A 25,929-nucleotide genomic window follows, 5' to 3' on the forward strand; every position below is an offset into this window, starting at 1 on the left:
ATGGCTTGCCTGGTTGCAGACCCCAAATTACGATTCTCTGCTGATCCTGAATAAACCTATCTTTGCTGGAGAAATATCTGGCAGTCTATTTGTTTCAGGTCTACATAAGATAATAGCCTTGTGTTTTTGCTTAGACTTTCTCACATCCACTTCCCCTGTTTGGAAAGATGCACATTCATTTCCCTTAAGGAACTATCTTTCCCCTTTTTGTGTGCACGTTGGTGGGGCTGTCCTTTAAGTTTCCCAATCTCCTCTACTGAGCCAAACAATAGTAATGAGAACCAAGGTAGGCTAACTGCACTCTCTCTTATAGGAGACCAGAATGTATCTCTTTGACATAGGATTATTTTGAGAAACAGTAGATAAAGGAGAAACTTTTAAAACAGAGTATAAATTACCCTTATGTAAGGGAAATTTACAATTACCAAGGAAATCTCCATTTGTAAGGGTGTTTCCCTCTCTGTACAGGAAGAAAAAGATGACTCTAAATCACAAGAAACTCTCATCAATGGAGAAGCCACAGACTTAAATATGCATAACAAACCCTATCCTTGTTTACTGTACTTTTCCTGGTCACCTTCCCATAATTTGCCTCCTCCACACTCTTCCTTCTTTGTTTTAGCTGAAGATGGAAAGTAAACCCAAGTTCTAGCCACCTCCTTGAGTTACTCATCCCGGAGCTTCTCCCATGTATATGTGGTGTATTCATGCTAATAAACTTCTGTTTGTTTTTCTCTTGTTAATCTTTCTTTTGTTATAGAGGTCCTAGCTGAGAACTGAGAAGGAAAAAAGGAAAAGATATTTTTTTCATTCTCTACACTGTCCTCAGAGTCTAAATCTCAAGTAGTGATGCAAGGATTTTTTAAAAATTTGAAGTGGATTCATGCCCATTTGGCACTGCTCTGCAGCTCACCCAAGCTTCTTGGGTTCCAGCTATTTCCAAAGACTGATCCTTCTGCTATATTTTTTCATACTGTAATCTCTCCCAGATTCTTCCAATAAAACCCCACCCTATTCCCACTACTACTGCAACAGGAGGGAAGCGGACAGGGCACAACCTCTAAAAGAATGACATAGCCCTTGAGGATATGACATAAACTGGTTAGAGCCAACTAGATCCAAGAGAGTGGAAGATTTGACTTCCAGTGGACCTTGAACCTCATTATACACTCACTGTAATACATTAGCATCTAAATGACACACCTACAGGTGCCATGACAGTTCCAAGGCTAACCATAAAAGGTCAAAAAGTGGGTGGTGGTCCAGTTCCTAGAAATCTCCACCTCTTCCCCAAAATGGTTGGCATAATCCTCCCACTCATTAACCTGTGAAATTTCCCAGCCCATAAAAACTAACCACCCCATATTTGGGGGCCTCTTGCCCTCTTCTGAGATGGCCCACACTCTGTCTGTGGAGTGTGTTTCTCCCAAGGCTGTTCTCGTCTTTTGAGACAGACAACGTTGTGTCTCTGGAATGTGTATCTCTCTAAATAAATCCACTTCTTACCTCTTTTTTTCTCACTGAATTTTTTCTGCCTTGAGTCGTAAAGAACCTGAGCTTCATTAAGTCCTGAGACCAAGTGTGTGATCTCAATTAAAAGACAGTGGGTTCATGGGACTTCCCTCATGGTCCAGTGGGGAAGACTCAGTCTGTGTTCCCAATGCAGGGGGCCTGGGTTCAATCCCTGGTCGAGGACCTAGATCCTCCATGCATGCTGCAACTAAGAGTCCGCATGCCATGACAAAGATCCTACATGCCACAACTAAGACCCAGGGCAGCCAAAATAAATAAATAAATATTTTTTTAAAAAAAGAAAAAAAGGCAGTGGGTTCAAGTCCCAACCTGGGTTGTGCAGTTTCACTACCACTTAAAAATTTCCCTCTCAAATTAGCTCAAATTCATGTTGCTTGCAAACAAAATAAACCTAAAGGATAAACTCTATCTGCAACCTTTGTGATCCTCATCATGCCTTCCAAATTTGGGGATCTGCCATGCATACTAGGTGCCTATCCTACAGGAAATACTCACTTTCTTTAGGCCAGCATGTTGTCAAATCCAAGTCGTTGTGCCTGATACACTGTGATGTCAAACAACCTGAAACATCAAAGTTTGGAGCAGAGAAAGGTTTGTTGCAGGGCCAAGCAAGGAGAGAGGGGTGGCTCATGCTCAAAAGACCTGAAATCTCTGATGGTTTTCAGGGAGGAATTTTTAAAGGCAAAATTTGGGGTGAGGGCTGCAGGGTGTGGGACTTTCTTCTGATTGGTTGGTGGTGAGGCAACAGGGTGGTGCCCCAGAACTTGTGCTCTGCTTGAAGTTACCATCCTCCACCTGGGTGGGAGCCTTAGTTCCTGTAGAAAAATTCAAAGATATGTTGTTATGTCCCTTGTATATCCCTTGAGGAGGAAGTAGGACTCAGGAGGACTTTATCTCAGGAATCAAGCATAAGACCAGTCTTAAGAACTTGGACATTGGGTGAAAATCAATGTCAGTCAAGAAAAATGGTTCTCTACAAAGAATGGGTAACAGAATCACTGTGGAGTTAATCAAATATAGATATGCAAAGACGTCCGTCCCCAAGATTCTGATTCAGTAGGCCTAGGATCTTGGCATTTTAAAACTTTTCATAGGCAATTCTGATGTGAGGCCAGGGTTAGGAGACCCCTACTTAAGGACATGGGTAACTCGGTATTGTTTACCCCTGTAGTGGGTTTGGTGTACAATCAAGTTGTGGAACTGCAGAGAGAAGGAGGACTGTTCTAATACATAGGATGTAGAATAAGATATATGAGCACTAGGCAAACAGACTTTATTTTTTACTCTTTTTTAATTAATTTTTATTGGAGTATTGTTGCTTTACAATGTTGTGAACAGACATCTTAACATTTTTTTCTTTACGTGATGGACTTATTTGTTCAGAGCAATTTTAGATTTACAGAAAAACTGAGTAGAAAGTACAAAGAGTTCCCATATGCCTCTCTTCCCTCCCTCCTCTCCTAACCACACTGTTCACAATTTTCTTATTATTAACATCTTATTTTACTGTGGCACTTTTGTTATATTTGATGAACCAGTATTAATAAAGTCCACAATTTACACTAGGATTCGTTCTTGTACAAAATGTTGTACACGTTTTGATAAGCTCATAATGTCATTGTTTGGGAAGAAAGTTTTCCTCAACACTCTAAGGGTCTCTGGCTGGGTCTGAAAATTCAACTGACAAAGACAGATCAATAGGAGAAAAGCATACAAATTTTATTAAATATTTACATATACATGGGAGCATTCACGAGAGAATGAAAAATCCCAATAAGTGAAAAGAGCAGGAAGCTTTTATACCTTTTAGCCCAAGAAACAAGATATTTGTAAAGAATTGGCAAGACAAAGGTGTTTGGTCTATGGTTAGTAAATGGTGAAGAAGTAACTAGAAAGATAAGGGTTAGTTTCAAGATTCTTTTGTAGATTCCTCTGGTGCCCTCTCTAGGAGGTTGAGGGTCTATCTCCAGTAAAAAGAGAATTTATTTTCTGGCTTTGGACAAAAAGGGAGGAGGGAGCTTTTTCTGCACTTCATGATTCTTTTTTTTTTTTTTTTTTTTTTTTTTTTTGTGGTACGTGGGCCTCTCACTGTTGCGGCCTGTCCCGTTGCAAAGCACAAGCTCCGGACCTGCAGGCTCAGTGGCCGTGGCTCACCGGCCCAGCCGCTCCGCGGCATGTGGAATCTTCCCGGACCGGGGCACGAACCCGCGTCCCCTGCATCGGCAGGTGGACTCTCAACCACTGCGCCAGCAGGGAAGCCCTACACTTCATCATTCTTAATTGCCTTCTGTACAAAATAATTTTTATGTCAGAGAGCCATTTTTGGGGGTTACATATTCTGATTCCCTTCAGCATGAACGTGGAATATCTCCCCATTTATTTAGATCTTCTTTTGATTTATTTCATCAGAGTTTTATAGTTTTCCTCATATTGATCTTGTACATATTTTATTAGATTTATACCTAAGTATTTCATTTTTATTTGGTGCTAATACAAATGTTAGTTTGATTTTTTTTTTTAATTTCAAATTCCAGTTGTTCATTGCTGGTATATAAGAAAGCAATTTTCGTATATTAACCTTGTATCCTGCAACTTTGCTAAAAACAGAAATAATTTTTATCCTAAAGATTATTGGAGCCATTAAAAGTACTGGGCAAGAGTGTTTCACTGCTATATTTATGCTCAAGAAATACTAATCTGGAAGTGTTAATATGTAGAATGGATTGGAAGGAAAAGAGACTAGAGGCAGGGAGTCCATGTAGGAAACTTTTGTGTGAGTCCTCTATGAGACAATAAGGTTCTGAATAAGGATATTGCAGCACCAATGGAAAGGCAAGAACAGATTTAAGAGGCAAATACCCTAAATGTGCCCTTCTCCTTCATATGTATGTGTCTCTTCGCACAGTTTCCTCTTTGGGCTGCCCTTACCATTTTCTTCACCTAATTTCTAATTAATCTTCAAAACTCAGTGCCGGTGTTGTGCCCTCCAAAAATACCTCCTCTCTACTGTATCCACACAGTTACCTGTAGTTTCCTTGATCACAGCTGTAAGTGCTATTTATATTTGTTAATATATTGTGCATTGGTCCATTTATTTGACTGTCTCTTTCATTAGATCACAAGTTCCTGAATCAGAGTAGCCCAGTATCTGGCCCAATAAACATACACATAAAGGAATAATTCATTCAAGTCTATGGTTGAAGCTCACATACCAAGTACATGGCAGTTATTATATCAGATTTTCATGTATATTTTCTCCTAAGGAAATGAAACCATAAAACTTCAAAAAACTGAAGCTTCAAGTCAGGAAGGAAGCACCAACTCACATCAGGAAGTGATCAGTTCCTCAAAACTGTGTTTTGAGTCTCACTGTTTCTTTAAGTAAGCTTACTCTCCCTGCATCTACAGTGTTACTGACACTAATTAAACGGCAAGTTTGAAAGTCTAAGAGTCTCATCCACACTGTCAACAAGAAGTTCATCTTCCAAGCCCTAGTTTTCTCTTTCCTAGGGTTCAGAACCCTTCCCCTGCCACACGCAGGCAGCCTTGCACACCTGGGAGGAGTACAACAGACAAAAGCCTCTGAGCCTGGGACTAACTACTGCTGCTGTTCTCAGCGGGAGCCTGGTAAGAGCAGAAGCCCCCAGGGTTGGGGAGAGTGGTCAGTGAAGATGTCTGGGAGATCCAGGTCAAATAGATGGAGGGTAAATATTTCAGGAGGGAAGAGACAAGGTTTCTGACATGGGGACCATCAAACGCATGAGTGCAGGACAAAGAGAAGAACAAGATCTACCAGTCAGAGCAAAGATCGTCTTAACCTCAAATTCCTCCTCACTGGGCTTTAGTTTCTTTAGAATTGTGAGACTCAAGTGAGAAAGAAGATGGTTAAAAACAAACAAAAAAGAGCTATGAAATCTTAAAAGGCAGAAGTAAAAATCTAAATGGTTATGAGTGATCATTTTGCTCTTATTGTTTTTACTACTACATTATTTTCTCTCTCCTTACACAGAAAAGATGGGGCCACGTCTTCTGGGATGCTTTCCTCTCCTACTGCTGCTGGGACTATGGTGGTCAGTGTGTCCACTTTGTGCTTTGCCTAAGCATCTCACCAAGGCTCACTGGTTTGAAATTCAGCATATACAGCCAAGGCTTCTCCAGTGCAACAAGGCAATGAGCAGTGTCAATAATTATACTCGGCACTGTAAGCCTCAAAACACCTTTCTGCACAGCTCCTTCCAGGACGTGGCTGCTGTCTGTGATTTGCCCCACATCGTCTGTAAGAATGGGCAGCACAACTGCCACCAGAGTCCGAAGCCTGTTAACCTGACTCAGTGCAATTTCACTGCGGGGAAGTATCCTGACTGCCGCTACCGAGATGACACCCAATACAAGCTCTTCATTGTTGCCTGTGACCCCCCTCAGAAGAGCGACCCTCCTTATCATTTGGTTCCTGTACACTTAGACAAGATTGTTTAAAGTTTCCGTCATTTTCCCTCTCGCGCAAATTCTCTTACGATCTCTTCTGATTTTTCTTTTCTTTTGTTGATTTTCCTGTTTCCCATAGAAAGAAAAAGGAGGGTATTGGAAAAATTAGAGTGATGAGGATAGACCAGAGTTGGGACAAAAAAATATGTGGGATTCTTTTCTGCTTTGGAGCTCTAGGTTTTGAAGGAAGATAGTAGGGAAGAGGGCAAAGAAGGGTCCAGGCCTCCATATTTTCAGCCTTAGAACTTCAGCCAACTTTTGTTGTATTGTGTTCACAGAAATAAAACCATGTTCTGCTGCATTCTAATGAGTGTGTGTATAAATGTGTTTGGAAGCGTGATCCCTTTCACATCATTGCCAGCCTGGAGCTATCTAGGCCTGCATTTGCCAGCATTCCAAGGAGAACGATTTTGGCCCTAGGCAACCTTTGAAGTTATTTGGCAACTTCGGGCCTCTGCCACTACCTCACCCCTGTGTCTCTGGGACTTTGGAGCAAGAAAGTTCTCCATCCCTTCAAACTCTGCTCATGGCTTTACATATTTCCTTTGAAACCATTGTCTATGGTTGTTTGGAGGTGGCACTGATACTCAATGTTGATGGTATTTTCACACATTCTAACGCTGGTAACTGAGGCATCCTAGATCTTAACTCTTTGCCTCTATAATTAATCAGATAATGTTTTAAATAAAAATAGTAGTAGGGATAATAATCCACTGTAGCCTTAGAGTCAATTCTCCTGTTGTCTATTGGAATGGACAAAGAGAAAGCATAGATCAAGGGGGTTAAAAAAAAAGCACTGGGACACTAAAAACATTCTTGCCCTACTCAAATAGTGAAATATCATAGAAACATTGGGGCTTTGGAAGAGGTATGTGATTTAGAGATCGAAGGACTGGGATTAAGTGTCTAGGTTCTGGGCTTCCCTGGTGGCGCAGCGGTTGAGAGTCCGCCCGCCGATGCGGGGGATGCGGGTTCGTGACCCAGTCCGGCAGAATCTCACATGCCGCGAAGCGGCTGGGCCCATGAGCCATGGCCGCTGAGCCTGCGCGTCCAGAGCCTGTGCTCCGCAACGGGAGAGGCCACAACAGTGAGAGGCCCGCGTACCTCAAAAAAAAAAAAAAAAAGAATTTAGGTCCTATGTGTAGGGGAGGAAAAATAATTTTTCATAAACCCTTCTAGGTTTTTGGCTGAGACCCCCTGTAATAAAAAGATAGATCAACAGGAAAAAAACAATTTTAGTTACATATGTACATATGGGAGCGCTACAAAGATATGAGACTCAAAAGACACAGGAAGCCCTGAGGAGCTTCAGGGTCCATGTTTATAATGGCATCCTGGGGCCAAGCCTGGTGCCAGGAGGATTAGCCCTGGCTTAGAGATGCCAAAGTTCCCAGGGAAAATGAGCTAAGTAGACCATTCAATACATATCTCTTACCCACAGGGTGTGGAAATAGAATTTGAGGATCAGGTCAGAGGACACTGTACTTTTAAAAAAATTTATATTGACTAGAGGATGTGGAGCCAGTAAAATATTATGCCCCTCTTACTGCTTTACTTACTGCCTTAGATGGATACTTTAACTAGTTCCATTGGGGCAAAAAAGTATACAATCGAAAACTGTTTCATTGATAAATTCAATACTGTGAATATTCTTTAAGTCACCTTTTTAATAATTTATAACGGTTTGTGTTTTTCTTTTTTTCTTTTTCCTTTTTCTATCTTTGATTATTCTTCTCTTTCTTTTCCGTTTGTGTTTTTCTGTTTGGCTTTTTTGGGTTTTTTTGAAGATGCCATACTATCTAGACAGGGCTAATAGAAACAGAAAACGTGATGTCCACGTATGAGGCAAGCCTACAGAGGAAAACCCACATATGGGGTGGCAATAGCAAAGCCAAACAGCCTTACAGGAAGGGGGAAGCATACGCTCATGAGGAGGGGAACTCTTCTGGAGCTCTTCACACTTTTTTGTTGTTGTTGTTGTTGCAATGATTGGGGGCTACTCTTCATTGCAGTGTGCCGGCTTCTCATTTCAGTGGCTTCTCTTGTTGCGGAGAACGGGCTCTAGGTGAGTGGGCTTCAGTAGTTGTGGCTCACAGGCTATAGAGCCCAGGCTCAGTAGTTGTGGTGCACTGGCTTAGTTGCTCTGCAGTATGTGGGATCTTCCCGGACCAGGGCTCGAACCCATGTCCCTGCGTTGGCAGCCGGATTCTTAACCACTGCACCACGAGGGAAGTCACCCGTCACACTTGATGGATTTTATTTTATTTATTTACTTATTTTGACCGCACCACACAGCATGTGGGATCTTAGTTCCCTGATCAAACACTTACCCCCTGCATTGGAAACACAGAGTCTTAACCACTGGACTGCCAGGGCAGTGCCTTGATGGATTTTATAAAGTCCTTCCCTTGCCCTCTCTCATGGGCTAATTTCATTTTTAACGTGATGAATTACTTTTCAAAAATTAAACAGTGTAGAGACTTCCCTGGTGGCGCAGTGGCTAGGACTTTGCTCTCCCAATGCAGGCGGATCGGGTTCAATCCCTGGTCAGGGAACTAGATCCCATGTGCATGCTGCAACTAAGAGTTTGCATGCCACAACTAAGAAGCCAGCTTGCTGCAACTAAGGAGCCCTGGAGCTGCAACTAAGGAGCCCTGGAACCACAACTAAGGAGTCTGCCTACTACAACTAAGACCTGCTGCAACCAAATAAATGAATATTTTTTTAAAAAATTAAACAACGTAGATAAATACAAACCAATATATAGCACTCAAAATAAATAAATATTGTTTTTCATTTACTTACTGTCTAAAATATATATATACATAAAAACATTGGCGTCCATTTTATTCCTCTCTCCATTCCCATTCCTCTTAACTTTTCTCAAATGAAATTATAAATTTAAAGTGTTTCCAGTCCTATTTTTATACTTATATTTCATGTATAATATCTTCATAAACAAAACATAGGGTTTCCATGTGCAATTTTAAAAGAAATTTATATAAATACTATCATATAGTACAAATCATTCTGCAACTTGCTTTTTTTGTTCACTCAACAATGTTTTTAAGACTCATCGATATTAAAATGTATCTTTGTTGTTCTTTTATTTTTACTGGTGTATTGTTTGTTCCTTTGTATTAATAAACCATCATTTATTTACCAGTCATCTATTGTTGAATATTTGGGATGTTCCCAAATTTCCACCCTAACAAGCAGCATTGCAATGATATCTTTGTACGTTTCTCTGTACAGAGAAACTTGTCAACTTAAAGAAAGACACTCAGCATAAGAATTGCGAGTTTAAGTTGTATTCATGGTCTTACTGAAGACTAGAACTTTTTATGTTTGGGAAGGTGCAAGAATCAGGGGTCTTTGAAATTATTCCTGAGATACACGTCTAACTATCTAGGAACCTGTTTTTCCAAAGCACAGAGTATCTCATCCTGTTTTTCATCCTCAGTTCCCTGCAGGGTGCCCTGTCAGTGGTCGACTGCAGTGGGTTGTGACTTAATCCTTGTATAACTGGGTAATGAGTGATGTTCTTTGTTCTTCTTTGTTCACAAACTGATTGTAGCAGATTGTATTTTTCAGAGATGTCCATATCAACATATCCCATCCTACATGCTCTTCTTAGAGTGTGATATTGACTCTTCTCTGTCAGAAGGGTCTATGTTCCCTTTCCTTGAGTATGGGTTAGTCTTAGAAACTCCCTTCTAATGCATAGAATGGGGTGAAAGTCACACTGCATGACTTCCAAAGCCAGGTGATAAAAGGTGATACAGCTTCTGCCTGGCTTTCCCTCTCTGTTGTAGGACACCCACACTTGGACCCAATCATCATGCTGTGAGGAAGATGGTGCCACGTGGAGAGGCCTTGTATAGATATTCCAACCAACAGGCGCAGCTAAGGTATCAGCCAACATCAACCATTCAACATGTGAGTGAATGAGCCTTCAGATGATTCCAGCTCCCAAACTCTGAGTCTTCCAGCTACAGCCTCAGACATTAGAACAGAAACAAGCTGTCCCCACTGTGTCCTATCTGAACTCCTGACCCACTGGGAGCATAATAAATTATTGTTTTGTGCCACCAAGTTTGGGGGTAATTTGTTACACAGATAGAATAACTGAAGCATTGATTGTATTATATTGCCAGAAACTATGGTATGTGAGTTTTTGCATCTCAATGTCCTTTCTCTGGCAAAACATGAGAGTATCATGCTCCTGCATTTTTGGCAACCTGATGAGTATGAAATAGCACAACATTGTCATGTAGGCAAAAAAAAAGATGCTAATTGCATCTTTAGATCCTTGGTTCCTAGTACAATGCCTGACACTAGTGGGTTTCTTTTTATTTTATTTTATTTATTTATTTATGGCTGTGTTGGGTCTTCGTTCCTGCGCGCAGGCTTTCTCTTGTGGCGAGCGGGGGCTACCCTTCGCAGCAGTGGGTGGGTTTCTCATTGTGGTGGCTTCTTTTGTTGCAGAGCACGGCTTCTAGGCATGCGGGCTTCAGTAGTTGTGGCACGCGGGCTCAGTACTTGTGGCTTGTGAGCTTAGTTACTCTGCGGCATGTGGGATCTTACCAGACCAGGGCTTGAACACGGTTCCCCTGCATTGGCAGGCAGATTCTTAACCACTGCATCACCAGGGAAGTCCCAGACACTAGTGGGTTTCTTTTTATTTTTTTAAAAATCTTTTATTTATTATTTATTTATTTATTTATGGCTGCGTTGGGTCTTTGTTGCTGCATGTGAGCTTTCTCCAGTTGGGGCGAGCCCCTACTGCTCTTCGTTGCGGTGCATGGGCTTCTCATTGCAGTGGCTTCTCTTGTTGCAGAGCATGGGCTCTAGGGCACAATGGCTCAGTAGTTGTGGCTCTTGGGCTCTAGAGTGAGTCAGCTGATGAAAGTTGAATACAGTCTGTGGATTAGATAACTGTATAGTTTCAATGCAAATTTCCTGATTTTGATAAGTGTACTTATTTTAAACCCTTGTAAAAAGAATGTTCTTGTTTTTAGGAAATGCATAGTGAAGTATTTAGGAAAAGGGGCAACACGTCCATAACTTACTCTCACACATTCAGAAAAAAATTTATGTATCTGTACATAAATATGTGACTAATAAAGCAAATAGGAAAAATGTTAATGTTTAGAGAATATAGACAAATGATATACAGGAATTCTTTGTATCATTTTTGCAACTGTTCTGTATATCTGAAATTATTTCAAAATGAAAAGTTTAAAAATATTTTCAGGGGCTTCCTTGGTGGCGCAGTGGTTGGGAGTCCGCCTGCCAATGCGGGGGACGTGGGTTCAGGCCCTGGTCCGGAAGGATCCCACGTGCCACGGAGCAGCTGGGCCCGTGCACCACGGCTGCTGAGCCTGCGCTCTAGAGCCCACGAGCCACAACTGCTGAGCCCGCGTGCCTGGAGCCCGTGCTCCGCGGTGGGAGAGGCCACCGCAGTGAGAAGCACGCGCCCCGCAACGAAGACCCAAGACAGCCAATAAATAAATTAATTAAAAAAAAAATTCAGCACGGTCATTTACTACTTGTGCAAATTACCTATCTTTGCAGATAATCAGTTGCCTCATTTACTAAGATAAGATATTTTACCTACTCACTTTCATTTATAGAATCTACCAAACTCTACTTTGTCCGTCACCCTGCAAATCACCAGCCACAGAAAAATGAAAAAGACCAGGTCACTAGTAGCTTTCAGCTGAGTGGGAAAAACAACCAAGAAAACTGGAATGTTTAACGAAGAGTGATTAGTGTTAGTTCTCAGGGTGGTTTCAAGACCTGAATGACCTAATATAGATTTAAACATACATATAAAAGGGGCTTAATGAAATTCCTGGTACCTCATACAAGTAGTTCCATCTCCCCTTTGGATGATTACAAGCTTCAAGGAAAGTATTTTTAGCTCTCTAAAAAAGACATCCTCAAATAGCCCCCTTTCTAGCCAGCTCCCAACTTCCTGTCTTTCCCCCTGGGACAGTGATGGCACCCCTGGTGTCTCTCTGTGTTCAAATTTCCTCTTCTTATAAGGACACCAGTCAGACTGGATTAGGGCCCACCTAAGGCCTCATTTTAACGTAATCACTTCTTTAAAGGCCTTAGCTTCAAATACATTCTGACTTACATCTTACATTTCTGAGAAGTTAAAGTTTGAACATTAAAATTTTGGGAGAACACAATTCAGCTTATAACAGTGATTATAAAGAGAAGTTTCATAAGAGCCCCAAGGCCCTAAGCAATGGTGTGAGGCGTCCGTACATTTAGGTCTTTAATTGTAGTTTGGCAACTTTTCTGAGGAGAGGATACAATAAGGATAAGAGCTGTTCCCTGCTCTTATGACAACGGTTATTTGGTGCCTACCAGTGGTTGTGGGGATTTCACAGAGAGCAGCTTGTAAAGAAGGGTACTGAGGAAAGAACTGATGTTTTTTTATATCTCCCACTGTCTTGGTTGACTGAAGGAATTGCGAGAGTACACAGAGGCTGTAAAAGCAGTAAGTACTGGGCATCACACTACTGAGCTTAATTAAAATAGCAAGGCTTGCCATAGAGGGGGCCCACACCATTCCCAAAAGCCCAAGAAAAGAAGGTGGAATGCTGGGAATGCAGAGCTACATTTCCTGTGAGAAAAAAAACAAAAAGAAAAACAGATTTTCCTCCTACTCCTAAGTGACCTGATTAGTTATAACCTTCCAGGTAGTCAACAGAACCATCTATGCCAACCCTTCTGATCTTGTTTTCTCATCCCTTTTTACCTCTAAGTCTCATCCAGACTTACTTCCTGACACCATATTTATAATCCCTCTGTCTTACTTCTATACTCCTGTACCTTCTTCATTGCCTGTTCTGTCCAACCTCAAGTCTCCCACCTACCCAGGGTCTGACTGAGAACAGATCCTGTTGATGGTTCCAGGACTTAGAAGCATATCACAGGTCTCTCCACCAATACAGAGCTTCCTCTGTGGAAAAGAGATGGCAGAGGGAGGAAGGTTTAGGGTTTTGAAGTTAGGGGGCTTTTGTTTTTGTTTGTTTTTGCATGTGGATGTTCAATCACAATTTGTTGAAAAGATTATCCTCTCTTCCTAGAATTGCTTTGCACTTTTGTCAAAAATCATTTGACAGTATTTGTGTGGGTATGCTCTGGGATCTCTATGCAGCTCCGTTGATCTATGTGTCTATTCTTCCACCAATTCACACAAAAATATGTACACAGATGTTTAAAGCAGCTATCTTCATAATCACCCGGAATGGAAACAGTGCAAATGTCCTTCAACAGGTGAATGGATAAATAAGCCATGGAACGTCCACGCAATAAAATGCTACTCAACAATAAAAAGGAATGAACCACTGATCCACACAACTTGGATAAATTTCATAGGCATTATAGTGAGTAAAAGAAACCAGTCTTGGAAGGTTACATACTGTGCAATCCTATTTGTATGATATTTTGAAAAGACAAAACTATAGTGACAGAGAATAGATCAGTGGTTGGCAGGTGTTGGAGTGTGGGGAGTGTATGACTATAAAGAGATAGCACAAGGGGATTGGGGGGGGGTGATGGAACTGTTCTGTGTCCTGGTAGTGTGCAATTCATTTATACGAGTTAAAAATTCATAGAATTGTATACCAAAAAGATCAATTTTCCCATATGATATTTTTTTAAAAAGAAAAAAATAAAAACAGAAAAAGAAAGAAAATGTGGAAGCAAGGCATAAAAGCACACACTCTGGGAGTCAGCAGACCTGGTTTTCATCATTCCATACTTGGCTTCATGCCTCAGTTTTTCTTTTTTTAAAAATATTTATTTATTTATTTTATTATTTATTTTGGTTCCACCGGGTCTTAGTTGCAGCATGCAGGCTTTTAGTTGTGGCATGTGGGATCTAGTTCCCTGACCAGGGATCAAACCCCGGCCCCCTGCATTGGAAGCATAGAGTCTTACCCACTGGACCACCAGGGAAGTCCCTCTTTGTTTTTAAGGTGAAAGTTTTAGAGCCAGATTACAAAAAACCTTCCCTGCCCTGATGTTCCTTAATTCCACAGACCTACAAACATGATCACATTCATATTAGGCATGTGCACACACACTCATGGTCCCATGCAAACAGATTTTGTCTCTATGTTACAACAGCCCAAGCTTTCCTTATCCCAGAACCTTTCCCTTAAATAATTGTCTGGCAGTATTTATGGGAGAGGAAGGGGGAGCTTGAGGGAGGTGGTGAAGAGAAGCTGCCAAACATGTTGGCCTGAAGCAGGGCCAGCTCTCAGCCTCTATGAGGAATGTTTCCAAGAAGCTCAGGAAATTCCTGATCTCACTCCCACATTCTCTTGTTGCCTTGATCTCGCCGCCACATTACTCTCTCCCGTCTGCGGATCTGAGCCAAGCTAAAAACCTCCATGGGCTCTCAGGTCCCAGGAAGCCTAACAAGGCCTAGCAGAGGCTAGCTGCCAGCCTTGACTCTCAGAGGCTGCCTAAAGTTGCCTGAGAGGAAAGTCTGCCCTAGAAGCATGTTTGAAGTCCACTGGGATGACCTAGACCTCTGAACATGGCTTTGCACTGAGAAGAGCTCTGAACCAAACCAGATCTCAATGATGTGACTCTTTTAGAGATGCCTACCCACTAAGAGCCAGAAACTGCATGCCAGGGCTCAGCACTCACTGCTAGACATGGATGTTCATCTAGAAGGTCCTAAGCGCTTCCCTGGTGGTCCAGTGGTTAAGACTCCCCGCTTCCACTGGAGGGGGCACGGGTTCAATCCCTGGTCAGGGAACTAACTGCCACAAAAAAAAAAAAAAAAAAAAAAAAAAAAAGAGGAAAAGGACGAGGAGGAAGAAGATACAGGGCAGAGATGCGGAGTCTGGATCCCAAATGGCCCCTTTCCAGCTTACAGAGCTGAGATCTCAGAGGCTGCCTAAAGTTGCCTGAGAGGAAAGTCTGCCCTAGAAGCATGTTTGAAGTCCACTGGGATGACCTAGACCTCTGAACATGGCTTTGCACTGAGAAGAGCTCTGAACCAAACCAGATCTCAATGATGTGACTCTTTTAGAGATGCCTACCCACTAAGAGCCAGAAACTGCATGCCAGGGCTCAGCACTCACTGCTAGACATGGATGTTCATCTAGAAGGTCCTAAGCGCTTCCCTGGTGGTCCAGTGGTTAAGACTCCCCGCTTCCACTGGAGGGGGCACGGGTTCAATCCCTGGTCAGGGAACTAACTGCCACAAAAAAAAAAAAAAAAAAAAAATAGATAAGGAGTAGAAGGCCCTAAGCATAAGGGGACTTTGAGATGACCAAACCCAAGTCCTGGGTTTTACAGATTAGACAACTGTGGTCCAGAGAGGGCTACAGAGTGCCTTAGGGGCACAGCACAGGGAGCTGATAGTAGGGCAAGGACTACATTAGGTGCCCTGGCCCAATTATCCACCCAGCTGCAGGCTGAGGGAAGGTGGAAAAGGAAGGAAACTGACCCTGAATACAGGCCCTGCTCAGCCTTGTAGCAAGAAGAAACCAGAGGATGACATACAGTAGTGATGAGCTTTAAAGTACAGTCACCACACTGGCTAGTAAAACAGGCCTAGTGAGACTCTGTCCATTCAGATGAACAACTCCTTCTCTATTGTTAAGTAAGAAGACAATAAGGGAGTGGGAAGGGAGATAAGTGCTGGAGGGAGGAAGCTGAGATGAAACCATCCCACCTACACTTGCTGCAAGCCACAAAGAAACCTAAAATACATGGGAATTTACTGAATGATTTGCAGAGGTGTTTGAGATTAGTCCCCTAGAAAGTGGCTCCTGGGAGACAGTTCTGAGATGCTTCCAGGTATGCCACGGTTTAGTCTTCAGGAGGTACACTTTCATTCTGAAACTTCTATGCAGGACCTCCATCATGCATCATGAATCATGCACATGGAGGGCTGCCCCACATTTGTGATCAATTTCCCAAACCAATATTGAGGCGCCTTCTGCTATGGGCAGGTAGATTCAAAGCCCTTTAGTGCTCCCACTTGCTCTGTGAGGGCTGAATCAGTCTCAGGAGGCAAGAGTGGCGATTGGGAGCAGCCTTTCATTTTCCAGTTAGACAGAAAGTGTAAAGTGCAAATACTGATGAGGCAGCACTTGGAAAGAAAGAATCTGACGCGATGGCCCTTTACTCTGTTCATTGAAGGTATGGGTGACCGATCCGTTTCAGGCTGGAAGACTATTGGCTGCTGGAATTGAAGGGGAATTTACCAGAGAGAGAGAGAGACAGGAGAAAATCAGCATATCAGAAGAGGCAGAAGACACTATGATTTTGTCGGTACAGGTAAAATTGCAGGAGTAAGGTGGACGCTGGGATGCATTTACCTGTCCACCGAGAAAGCAGAATTCCTGAAGCTTGTTTGGTTTGAAGACTCTTCTGAAAATTAACATTATCCTTCTTAGAAGAATCACTGGATATGGTCATTTCTGTCTTTAAGCAGGTACCCATCTTCACATGTTAGCACCTCAATTTTATGATGAATCTGCCTGGGTCAGTCTCCTAGAAGAGGTTAATACTCCTTTATTTGTGGGATAGCAATAGTTGCCCCACAGAACAGAGACCTCTGATTTTTCTCCCGACGACTGGTGTTTCTCTCCTTGACTCTGCATGATGGCTCTAGGACAAGACTTGATCTTCCCCCGCCCGGAGTCCTCCTATTCAGAGCACTTTCCGCCCCACCTCACTCCCGTTTCCCTGGCTGTGCAGGTCTGCACCCGGACCATCCGCTAGCACCTATCACTTTATTCCCCGGGTGGAGACTCACAGTGGTCCCATGGCCAAGAAGGTGCATGGAACCAGTAGCCAGAGCTGGTGATTGTGCAGAATAGATGCAGCAAAGCTCCAGGTGAGTGTTCAAAACAGATGTACTGAAGTGTTCTCTTAGCACTAGCAGGAGGGAAAATGAGGAGCTTTGGGTTTGGAAACAAGAGTGAGATGAACTTAAGAAAAATTCTGTCCAAAGGAAACAGAACTAGAAACTTAACGTTTCCCTTTTTTCCCTCCTCCATCCTCACTGCTTGTAAGGAGTGAGATCCCCGCTACCAACAAAGTAACTGGCCACCCCCTGACCCAAAGGCCTCCTTCCTCTTACAGAAGCCCCAGAGCTAAGCATTCACTTTACCTAAAAAACACACGATCACTTCCAACATTTATAAATGTAGCACACAAAGACAATGACAGAACTGGTCAAACTGGTTGGCAGTAGGACCTTTCTCTAGTTCTATGACCTTGTCTAGAGCTTGACGCAGGTGTAAACAGGGGGTCATATGAAATGATTAAGTGGTGACAGAAGCCATGTTTAGGCTTTTCAACGCATGTAAGAAAGGGTTGCCAAGAAGTGAGTAGACTCATAGGCCAAGTGCCCTGGGAACCTGTGAGAGCCCCCAGCAAGCTCAGGCAGAGAAAGCCATGACTCCACAGCACTCAGTGAAGGAGGCAGACTGGGGCGTTTCCTTCTTGAGGAAACTCCAATAGCAGAGAGAGCAATGACAGGGAAGCCAGGAGACCCAAGGTCTAGTCTCAGTCGGACACTAACGAGCAGCTGCCGTGTGCAGGTCGCTTAACCTTTCCGAGATTCAGGTTGCCCCTCTGTAAAAGGCGGGGGTTACATTAGGTCAGGGATGGCCAGCGGGTCGCACACACACCCTCACCTCTCTCGAGCCTTCGGTAGAGGCCACTGTTCCATCGCTTCACTGTTTAGGTACTTTTCTACAGCATTCTAGGCAGGCACTTCCAATCACAGTTGGTCCACAAGCTGAAATCTACTTATCCTCCCCCCACTTGATGATCGCTGAAGTCCTTCCTAGCTCCTGAATGGAGGGGTTCCAACTTTGTAAGGAAGAGGGGACCAGCTTTCTGATTTCGCAATAGCTCCCTCAAAAAAAGGAAGATGGAAATTTAGGGACATAACTTCATACACTTCTCCTCCCAGCCTGAGGCCGAGCAGGGTCTTCCCAGGGTCACGCTGTCCTTCCTTCCGTGCCAGAGATTTTTGTATCTGAGCTCCGCCCTCTGTCAGCTCGCCCAGCGTGACACTGTCCCAGACCATAGCTCCTTTTTATCTAAAGTAGCCCACACTTTAAAACTATATTGGGCATCAAGGAACCCACAAAGAAGGAATTATCTCAGGTCAGTGAAAATCAAAAGTCGGAAGAGGTGGCATCTAAGGATTCCATTCGCCACTCACCAAAGCTAACCAGACTCACGGTTCTCACCCTTGTCAGGAGAGCGAGCACACAAACAGCACCTGGATGGGGACAGCAACAGGAATTCAACTGGTTGCAACTGTGTTTTATTGAAAGAAGCAGTGACGTGGTCAACATAGGCCCCATCTCACAACCCACTCCTCAACCCCCAAGCCACGCAGGGGTCAGCCTCAGGCCAGGGGAGCACGTGTGTGTGTGTGTGTGTGTGTGTGTGTGTGTGTGTGTGTGTGTGTGTTGGATAAGAGCCCTAATTAACTTGAGTTATTGCCCTCAAGCCAGGGAAGCATGTGCTTGTGTGTGTGTGTGTGTGTGAGTGTGTGTGTGTGTGTGTGTGTGCGCACGCACGCGCGCATACACGCAGAGGAGGGGGGTAGATGAGAGCCCTAACTAACTTGAGTTCTTGCCTGCAGGGCAAGGAAGCGAGAGGGGGAGAGGCAATGAGGTGGGGCATCTCTGGCTTCAGGTAGAGACCTACACAGAACCGTCAAAGTGGACTGGCACATACGGGTCCCCCTCACAGGCCACGATGATGTGTTTCTCCTTCTGGCTGGTCTTGTAGGCACAGTTGGGGTACTTGGAGCTGCCCGTCTCGCGGCACTCTGTGATGTACATGGTGGAGTTGCTCTCATAGCAGTTGGTCTTCCCATTCTTGCAGTGGACGTTTTTCTGGGAGCAGACGGCCTTGACATCTTCCAGGGACTCGTGCACAAACGTGTTCACTGGCTTGCACCGTCCCTGGGTCATTTTTCGGCGCATCATCATTTGGTTGCAGTAGTTGGAGTTGTTGCCTGGGGAGCTGCCGGAGTCCATGTGCTGCCGCTGGAACTTCATGGCCGGCGATTCCTTGCCCAGAGAAGGCTGGACCCACCCCAGCACCAGCAGCGCCAGGACCAGCCATGGCAGCAGGACCAGGGACTTCCGAGCCATGGTGGTCTCACTGCCCTGGAGGAGCCTGCCCGGGAAAAGGGGGAGAGGAGGAATAACATCACCTTAGAAAGAGAACCCCAGCTCCCACCTGTAGCCTCCCTGGCTTACAGCCTCCAGGTCAACCAGAAAGACGTCTCTCTCCCTGCGAGCTTTTCCAAGTAACGAGACAATCACATATACACTTCTCCGCAAACATTTGATTCCCACTCCCTACAGAGAGGCCGTCCTCCCCTCTGGGTGGTGACCCCAGAAATGACCTAAAATCCTAGCAGCCCTGTCTTTGAATACAGAAATATTTTTGGTACAAAATACCTTTGAAACATAAAACACCTCTGCACCCAGCGCTCACACGGCTCATTAGAAGATGCTTTTGAATAAAGCATTAAATAAATAATCCAAATTTTGAATAAGCCAAATTGTATCCCTGAGATAACCACCGAGTATTCATCCAGGATCACGGTGGACAGAGCCCTGTTGTCCTACAACACAAGGGAAACTCAGCCCCAGTGTTTTACCCTGGCACCGTAAAGGGATGCCATCGTGTTCCAAGGCGAGATGCTCTCCCCCAGCCTGGGGGCTGCTCCTTCTCCAGCCCCATGGGCTCTCTGCAGCCGACGTGCTCCATTCCTGACCCCAGCTCTGGCCCCTGCCCACATCTGCCTGGCCCGATTCTCAGGCTAGCCTCACCCACCCTGGCTCCCCACTCTCCAACCCTCAAGCAGAAACAGCTCCTGTGTGCCTCTTGGGCTGCTTACCTGGGTCTCTAGCTTGGTCTCTGAGACAGAAAAGGCAGTTTCTGCAATCACTCTATCCCAGGGGTGTGGACTTTATACAGATTAAGAGGAGGCTTGGCTTCCAGGAAGAGACCGGTGGGAGGAGCATCTTGGTCTCCGTCCACAGGAAAACAAGGTCATGTGAGGAAGGGGTGGGGAATTGCCCAGGCCACCCTTTTTTCAGGGCTGCTGGGGAGAGCAAGCCTTTGCTTATAAGAACCTTTCTTTCTATAAGCAGCAGAGAAAGCCACTATAGCACTGATGCTCGAACCCCAACCAAGTCCTTGTTGTCTCTTTGCAAGCCATTTTCACCAAATAGCCCTTGGAGGTTAGCAAAATGCACATAACATGTGATCACGGGAAGGGGAGGGAAAGGGAGGTCCTCTCTTGCCCTGGGAGTCCTGGAGCTGCTCTGGCCAGAATTCCACATCTCCCACCAGCTCCTCTGCTGGGGGAGCAGGGAGAAGCGGCCAGCTGCCCCCAGCTGGAAGGCTTCCCGGATCTGGAGGGGAAGGGGTGGAGTACCTGAACACGGAGGAGTAGAAAGCAGCTTCGTTCGGTGTGACCTCACCCAGTTGTGGCCACTTCAACAGTCCTGGGCTGTTGAAGGAGGGTGTGTGGCCATTCCTATCTATAGTGACCTCTCATCCCATAGGCCAGAGTGGAGGAGAGGAGATAGGGATGAGCCCAAATGCAAAATCCCCTTTAGAGAAGAAATAGAGAACATCATATTTCTTAGCAGCAAAATTCCACCCTAGAAAAAGACGTGCATTTGCTGGAAGACAATTTTATTTTTATTTATTTATTTATTTATTTATTTGCGGTACGCGGGCCTCTCACTGTTGAGGCCTCTCCCGTTGCGGAGCACAGGCTCCGGACGCGCAGGCTCAGCGGCCATGGCTCACGGGCCCAGCCGCTCCGCGGCATGTGGGATCCTCCCGGACCGGGGCACGAACCCGTGTCCCCTGCATCGGCAGGCGGACTCTCAACCACTGCGCCACCAGGGAAGCCCTTTATTTATTTTTAAAGTATAGTTGATTTGCAGTATTGTGTTAGTTTTAGGTGTACAGCAAATTGATTCAGCCAGATGAAATGGAGGACAATTTTAATCCCTTTGGAGTGAGAATTATCAAAATATCTCTCCATGCTCTAGGTTTACACTACCTTAGTCCAAATTCTGGTTTAGCACCTTAAGCCCAGGGCAAGTTTCCTCATCTCCAAAATGGGGATGATAATAACATGTTCCTTTTAGATTTGCTATTAAGACAAAATAAGGTAAGATGCAGAGGGTTTAGAACAGTGCTTAGAAAGCCAATGACGGTTCACGTGGTGGTGGTGGGGTTAAGACCTCCCACAAGGAGTCTGTTTAAACAATACTGGGTGATCTCCGATTTGCTTTCCACAGGAGGCGGAGTCAAGTAACTGCCTGGCAAAACTTTTGTTTTGCTAAAATCCAGAGCTGAAAATAGCGGGCAGTTTCAAAGCCCTGGGGAGTGAAAGGGAATGCGGAAGAGAGAGGAGAGGAAACTTGACGGGAAGAACAGAATTCTTTAAGGGGAAAATTTTAAATTGTTCCGCCACATGAAATCCAAGAAATTTTTGGTGAAGTCAGCATTATTTTCTAGTGTGTATAAATTTGGAAGTGGAAGTGGGGTCAAGGAGGACATGGTGAGGCATGAGCTTTTAGTCTCATGTTTTTGTAGTTTACCTACCACCCAGGTTTTCTTTGCTTCTTAGTCTTTGGATCATACTCATACCATCTTGAGTGCTGTTGGAAGGAAAACTTTTCCTCTACCCATTTATGTCCTGCTATGGAGGTCTGTGAATTAACTGACAAAAGACAGATTAACAGAAGAATTGACCAAGTTTATTCATCTGCATGCGGAGGAGCACAAAAGAGGTAGTCCCTTGAACAGCTAGGGATAAAGGTTTATACATCAACTTAATGGTGGGGGGGGGGAGCAAATAGGGACTCAAGGAAATAAATGGGTTTTTTTTTTTAAAGAAAGATAAATGAGCTTTGGGGGGAATAAATGGGACGTAAAATAATTTGTGATAATGTTTGTCTTTGCAAGTGTGAGTAGTGTGTCTTGTCCTGGCTGCAAAACTCCCCTAAGGGGATTTATAGCAGCTTTACTCTCAGAAGACTCTGCCTTTATTCAGATGAGGGAAGCACCAAAAAACCTTCTTTCTGCATCTGCTGGGTTTCAAATATCTTCAGTTTAAAACAACCTTCATATTAACTCTGCAGATATGAGACGGTTCCCACAGTAACAAATTTAGAATTTGTTCATTTATTCATTCAACAGTGGGAATACAGAAATAAGTTACAGGGTCTGCCCTAAAGGTACCTGATAGGATAGTTTGTCTTCATCAGGTGAGTCCCACCAAGGTGTTGGGCATGGCTGCACGAAAACAGTCATTCATTTGGCACCTTTCCCGTGCCAGAAGAATTTCAGGGAGTTGGTCCAACAAGAAGATTTCAGAGTCACAGTTCAAATATGAATAAGTTTTCTGTAACCCAAATAAGTTTCTTCAGTAGCCTACCCCAGAGCATCCCAAACTATAAGAAGTCATTTTTTTTTTTTTTTCAGTACTTGGGCCTCTCACTGTTGTGGCCTCTCCCGTTGCGGAACACAGGCTCTGGATGCGCAGGCTCAGCGGCCATGGCTCATGGGCCCAGCCGCTCCGTGGCATGTGGGATCTTCCTGGACCGGGGCACCTGCATCGGCAGGCAGACTCTCAACCACTGCGCCACCAGGGAAGCCCTATAAGAAGTCATTTTGCCTGTTTGTGCATGGCAATCTGGACAAACCCTTGGGGTTGTTTTTGTTTGTTTCTTTCTTTGGGCTGTGCTGTGTGGCTTGGGGGATCCCAGTTCCCCAAGCTCACACCTGGGACCCTCCACCCCCGCCCCCCCCTGCAGTGAAAGCGTCAAGTCCTAACCACTGAACTGCCAGGGAATTTCCAGCCTTGGGGTTTTAATTCAACTTCATGGAAACAATCAAAAACCCATCCTTGCTATAGCCTTACCCTTGGCCTTCTTGCCTTAGGGCAAGAGCTACAGTTGCAAAAGTTGATGCTTCTGCTAAACTAGCTCTAGGCTCCCTGCTTGATTCATGGTTCCTCATGCAGTAAGACATTACTACTGACTGAGAACACACAACACTTTCCAGCCAGTCCACTAACTCCTTGTAAGATTCGATTACTCTCTCCATCTCACATACTGTTCACCACAGAAGCACCCTGAATCCTGCCATTCTCCTGCTGCTACCAGAAGAAGGGGAGCCTCATGATCATCTTACGTTGGTAGGGAACTTTCTGTATCTCACTCAGATTTATTATAGACTCCTATTGACACTCCTATTCAGTGCTCTCACTGACCTAATTTTTTTTGTTGATGAATCATACCTCAAAACTGAAACTGGAGGTTATCAAGCAGGATATAGTATCACTAACCTAAACTCTTCAAAATAGAGCTTGTCAACTAGCCAAAGACCAGCGAGTAAACATACAGACAGCAGGTATGCTTTTGGAGTAGTATATGATTTGGGGATGCTTTAGAAACAAGCATCAAAATGGACAACAAGTTAAGGAAATTTTAGATGCATTCCTACTTCTTAGAGAGTGGTTATTCTAAAGATTGAGGCCCACATTACAAGAGATGATACGGAAGGTAAAGGATTGCTCTAGCAGATCATTATGCCAAAGAAGCTGCTTTAACCAAGATTATGATTTTATCTAAACCCTCAAAGAATAAATCTCTGGAAGGATTCAACACGGTCCTTATAAAATATCAAAATTTAGCCCCTGATTTTTGAAAAAGAAGAATGAAAAAATTCTGGTTGTACTCTTCACTTAAATAATCCCTGATGCTCTCAAGACAGCTGCTTGGTGACTTTCATAGCTAGAGAGAAGTCAATACCTGGCTTCAAAGCTTCAAAGGACAGGCTGACTCTTGTTAAGAGGTTAATGCAGCTGGTGACTTTAAGTTGAAGACAGTGCTCATTCCCATTCTGAAAATCCTAGGGCCCTTAAGAATTACGCTAACTCTACTCTGCCTGTGCTCTATAAATGGAGCAACAAACCCTGTTGTAAGCACATCGGCTTACAACATGGTTTACTAAATATTTTAAGTCCACTGCTGAGATCAACTTCTCAGAAAAGAAGATTCCTTTCAAAATATTACTGGTCTTTGACAATGTACCTGGTAACCCAAGAGCTCTGATGGAGATGTACAATGAGACTCATGTTGATTTCATGCCTGCTAACACAACGTCCATTCTGCAGCCTATGGATCAAGGAGTAATTTTTAATTTCAAGTCTCATTATTCAAGAAATACATTTTGTAAGGCTATAACTGCCATAAATAGCGATTCCTCTGATGGATCTGGGCAAAGTAAATTGAAAACCTTCTGGAAATGAGCCACCATGCTAGGTGCCATTAAGAACATTTATAATTCATGGAAAGAGGTCAAAATATCAAATTAATAGGAGTTTGGAAGTTGATTCCAATCTTCATGGATGACTTTAAGGGAATCAAGACTTCAGTGGAGGAAGTCACTGCAGATGTGGTGGAAACAGCAAAAGAACTGAGGCAGGAGATAGATGGGCCCCAGGCTAAGCAGCTGAAATATGTCCCCTGTGGACAGATACTCCAAGATAAAGATAATGGCAGGAACAAGGAGGAGCTGAGTCCTGCCCAGATAAGAGATGAAGAGACCACACATTTCTCATTCTCGAGGTCCAGGAGACCTTCCCAACTACACATGTGCAGAAAGGCTCCTCAGGGGCCAAAAAGGAAGGGGGCACCACCCCATAATAGGTGGTGTCAACCTTCCCACAGTCCTCTTCACTGGAATCCACCTTGGCTAAGAGATGCGTGCACACACAGGGGAGACTCTGAGTTATAACAAATACAGACTCAGAGCCAGGCAAAGCAAGATGATTGGCCAGAGGGAACCTGGAAGAAATGCCCCATATAAGTGATTCAAGCTACCACTAGGGCGCGACTCTCTCTCTGAGCCCGCCCCTGTGTGTCTATTCACAAGTAATTTCTTTTTCCCCTTCTAATAAACACTTTATTGTTTCACTACTTTCTGTCTTTTTGTTGAAATTCATTTCTACAAAGCAGACAAGCCAGGGCCTTGTCACTAGCCACTGACCCTCATCGTCTAATGGTTAGGATTCAGTGCTCTCACTGCTGTGGCCTGGCTTCCGTCTCTGGTGAGGGAACTGAGATCTTGCTTCAAGCTGCTGCCGGCTGAGGCCACCTGAGAGCAGAACCAGAATTAGAAGCAGAGCCTGAAGATGTAACTTAATTGTTGCAGTCTCATGAGAAAACTTTAACAAATGAGGAGTTACTTCTGATGGGTGAGCAAAGGAAGTGGTTTCTTGAGATGGGATCTACTCCTGGTGAGGGTACTGTGAAGATTATTGAAATGACAACAAAGGATTTAGACTATGACATAAACTTAGTTGATGGAGTAGCAGTTTGAGAGGATTGACTCCAATTTTGAAAGAAGTTCTACTGTGGGTAAAGTGCTATCAAACAGCATTGCATGCTAGAGAAACTGTTCGTAAAAGGACGAGTTAACTGATGCAGCAAACTTCACTGTTGTCTTATTTTAACAAACTGCCACAGCCATCCCAGCCTTCAGCAACCACCACCCTAATCAGCCATCAACATCAAGGCAAGACCCTCCACCAGCAAGAAGATTATGACTTGCTAAAGGCTCAAATGATGGTTAGCATCTTTTAGCAATAAAGTATTTTTATTAATGTATATACATTTTTTTAGAAATAATGCTTCACACACTTAGTAGACTACAGTATAGTGTAAATATAACTCTTACGTGCACTGGGAAACAGAAAAAATTCATGTGACTGGGTTTATTGCGATGTTCACTTTATTGCAGTAATCTGGAACCAAAGCCAAAATATCTTCAAGATATGCCTCTATACAT

At 44.0% G+C, this 25,929-nt stretch overlaps 2 protein-coding genes across 2 annotated transcripts; one reads left to right on the forward strand and one right to left on the reverse strand.

The window, feature by feature from the left end:
- Positions 1–5,547: 5,547 nt before the first annotated feature.
- On the forward strand, positions 5,548–6,009 carry LOC103085726 (ribonuclease A family member 6). Its single transcript, XM_007462554.1, has one exon. The coding sequence runs from the start codon at positions 5,548–5,550 to the stop codon at positions 6,007–6,009; it is 462 nt and encodes a 153-aa protein (XP_007462616.1).
- A 12,725-nt stretch (positions 6,010–18,734) lies between these two features.
- On the reverse strand, positions 18,735–19,190 carry RNASE1 (ribonuclease A family member 1, pancreatic). The gene has a single exon (XM_007462555.1). It carries the CDS (start codon positions 19,188–19,190, stop codon positions 18,735–18,737), a length of 456 nt encoding a protein of 151 aa, XP_007462617.1.
- Positions 19,191–25,929: the final 6,739 nt, after the last annotated feature.

Source organism: Lipotes vexillifer, unplaced genomic scaffold (assembly GCF_000442215.2).
Source record: "Lipotes vexillifer unplaced genomic scaffold, Lipotes_vexillifer_v1.1 scaffold164, whole genome shotgun sequence".
NCBI lineage: Eukaryota > Metazoa > Chordata > Mammalia > Artiodactyla > Lipotidae > Lipotes > Lipotes vexillifer.

Coding starts and splice junctions, on each gene's coding strand:
- LOC103085726 (XM_007462554.1), top strand. CDS start 5,548: ATGGGGCCACGTCTTCTGGGATGCTTTCCTCTCCTACTGCTGCTGGGA.
- RNASE1 (XM_007462555.1), bottom strand. CDS start 19,190: ATGGCTCGGAAGTCCCTGGTCCTGCTGCCATGGCTGGTCCTGGCGCTG.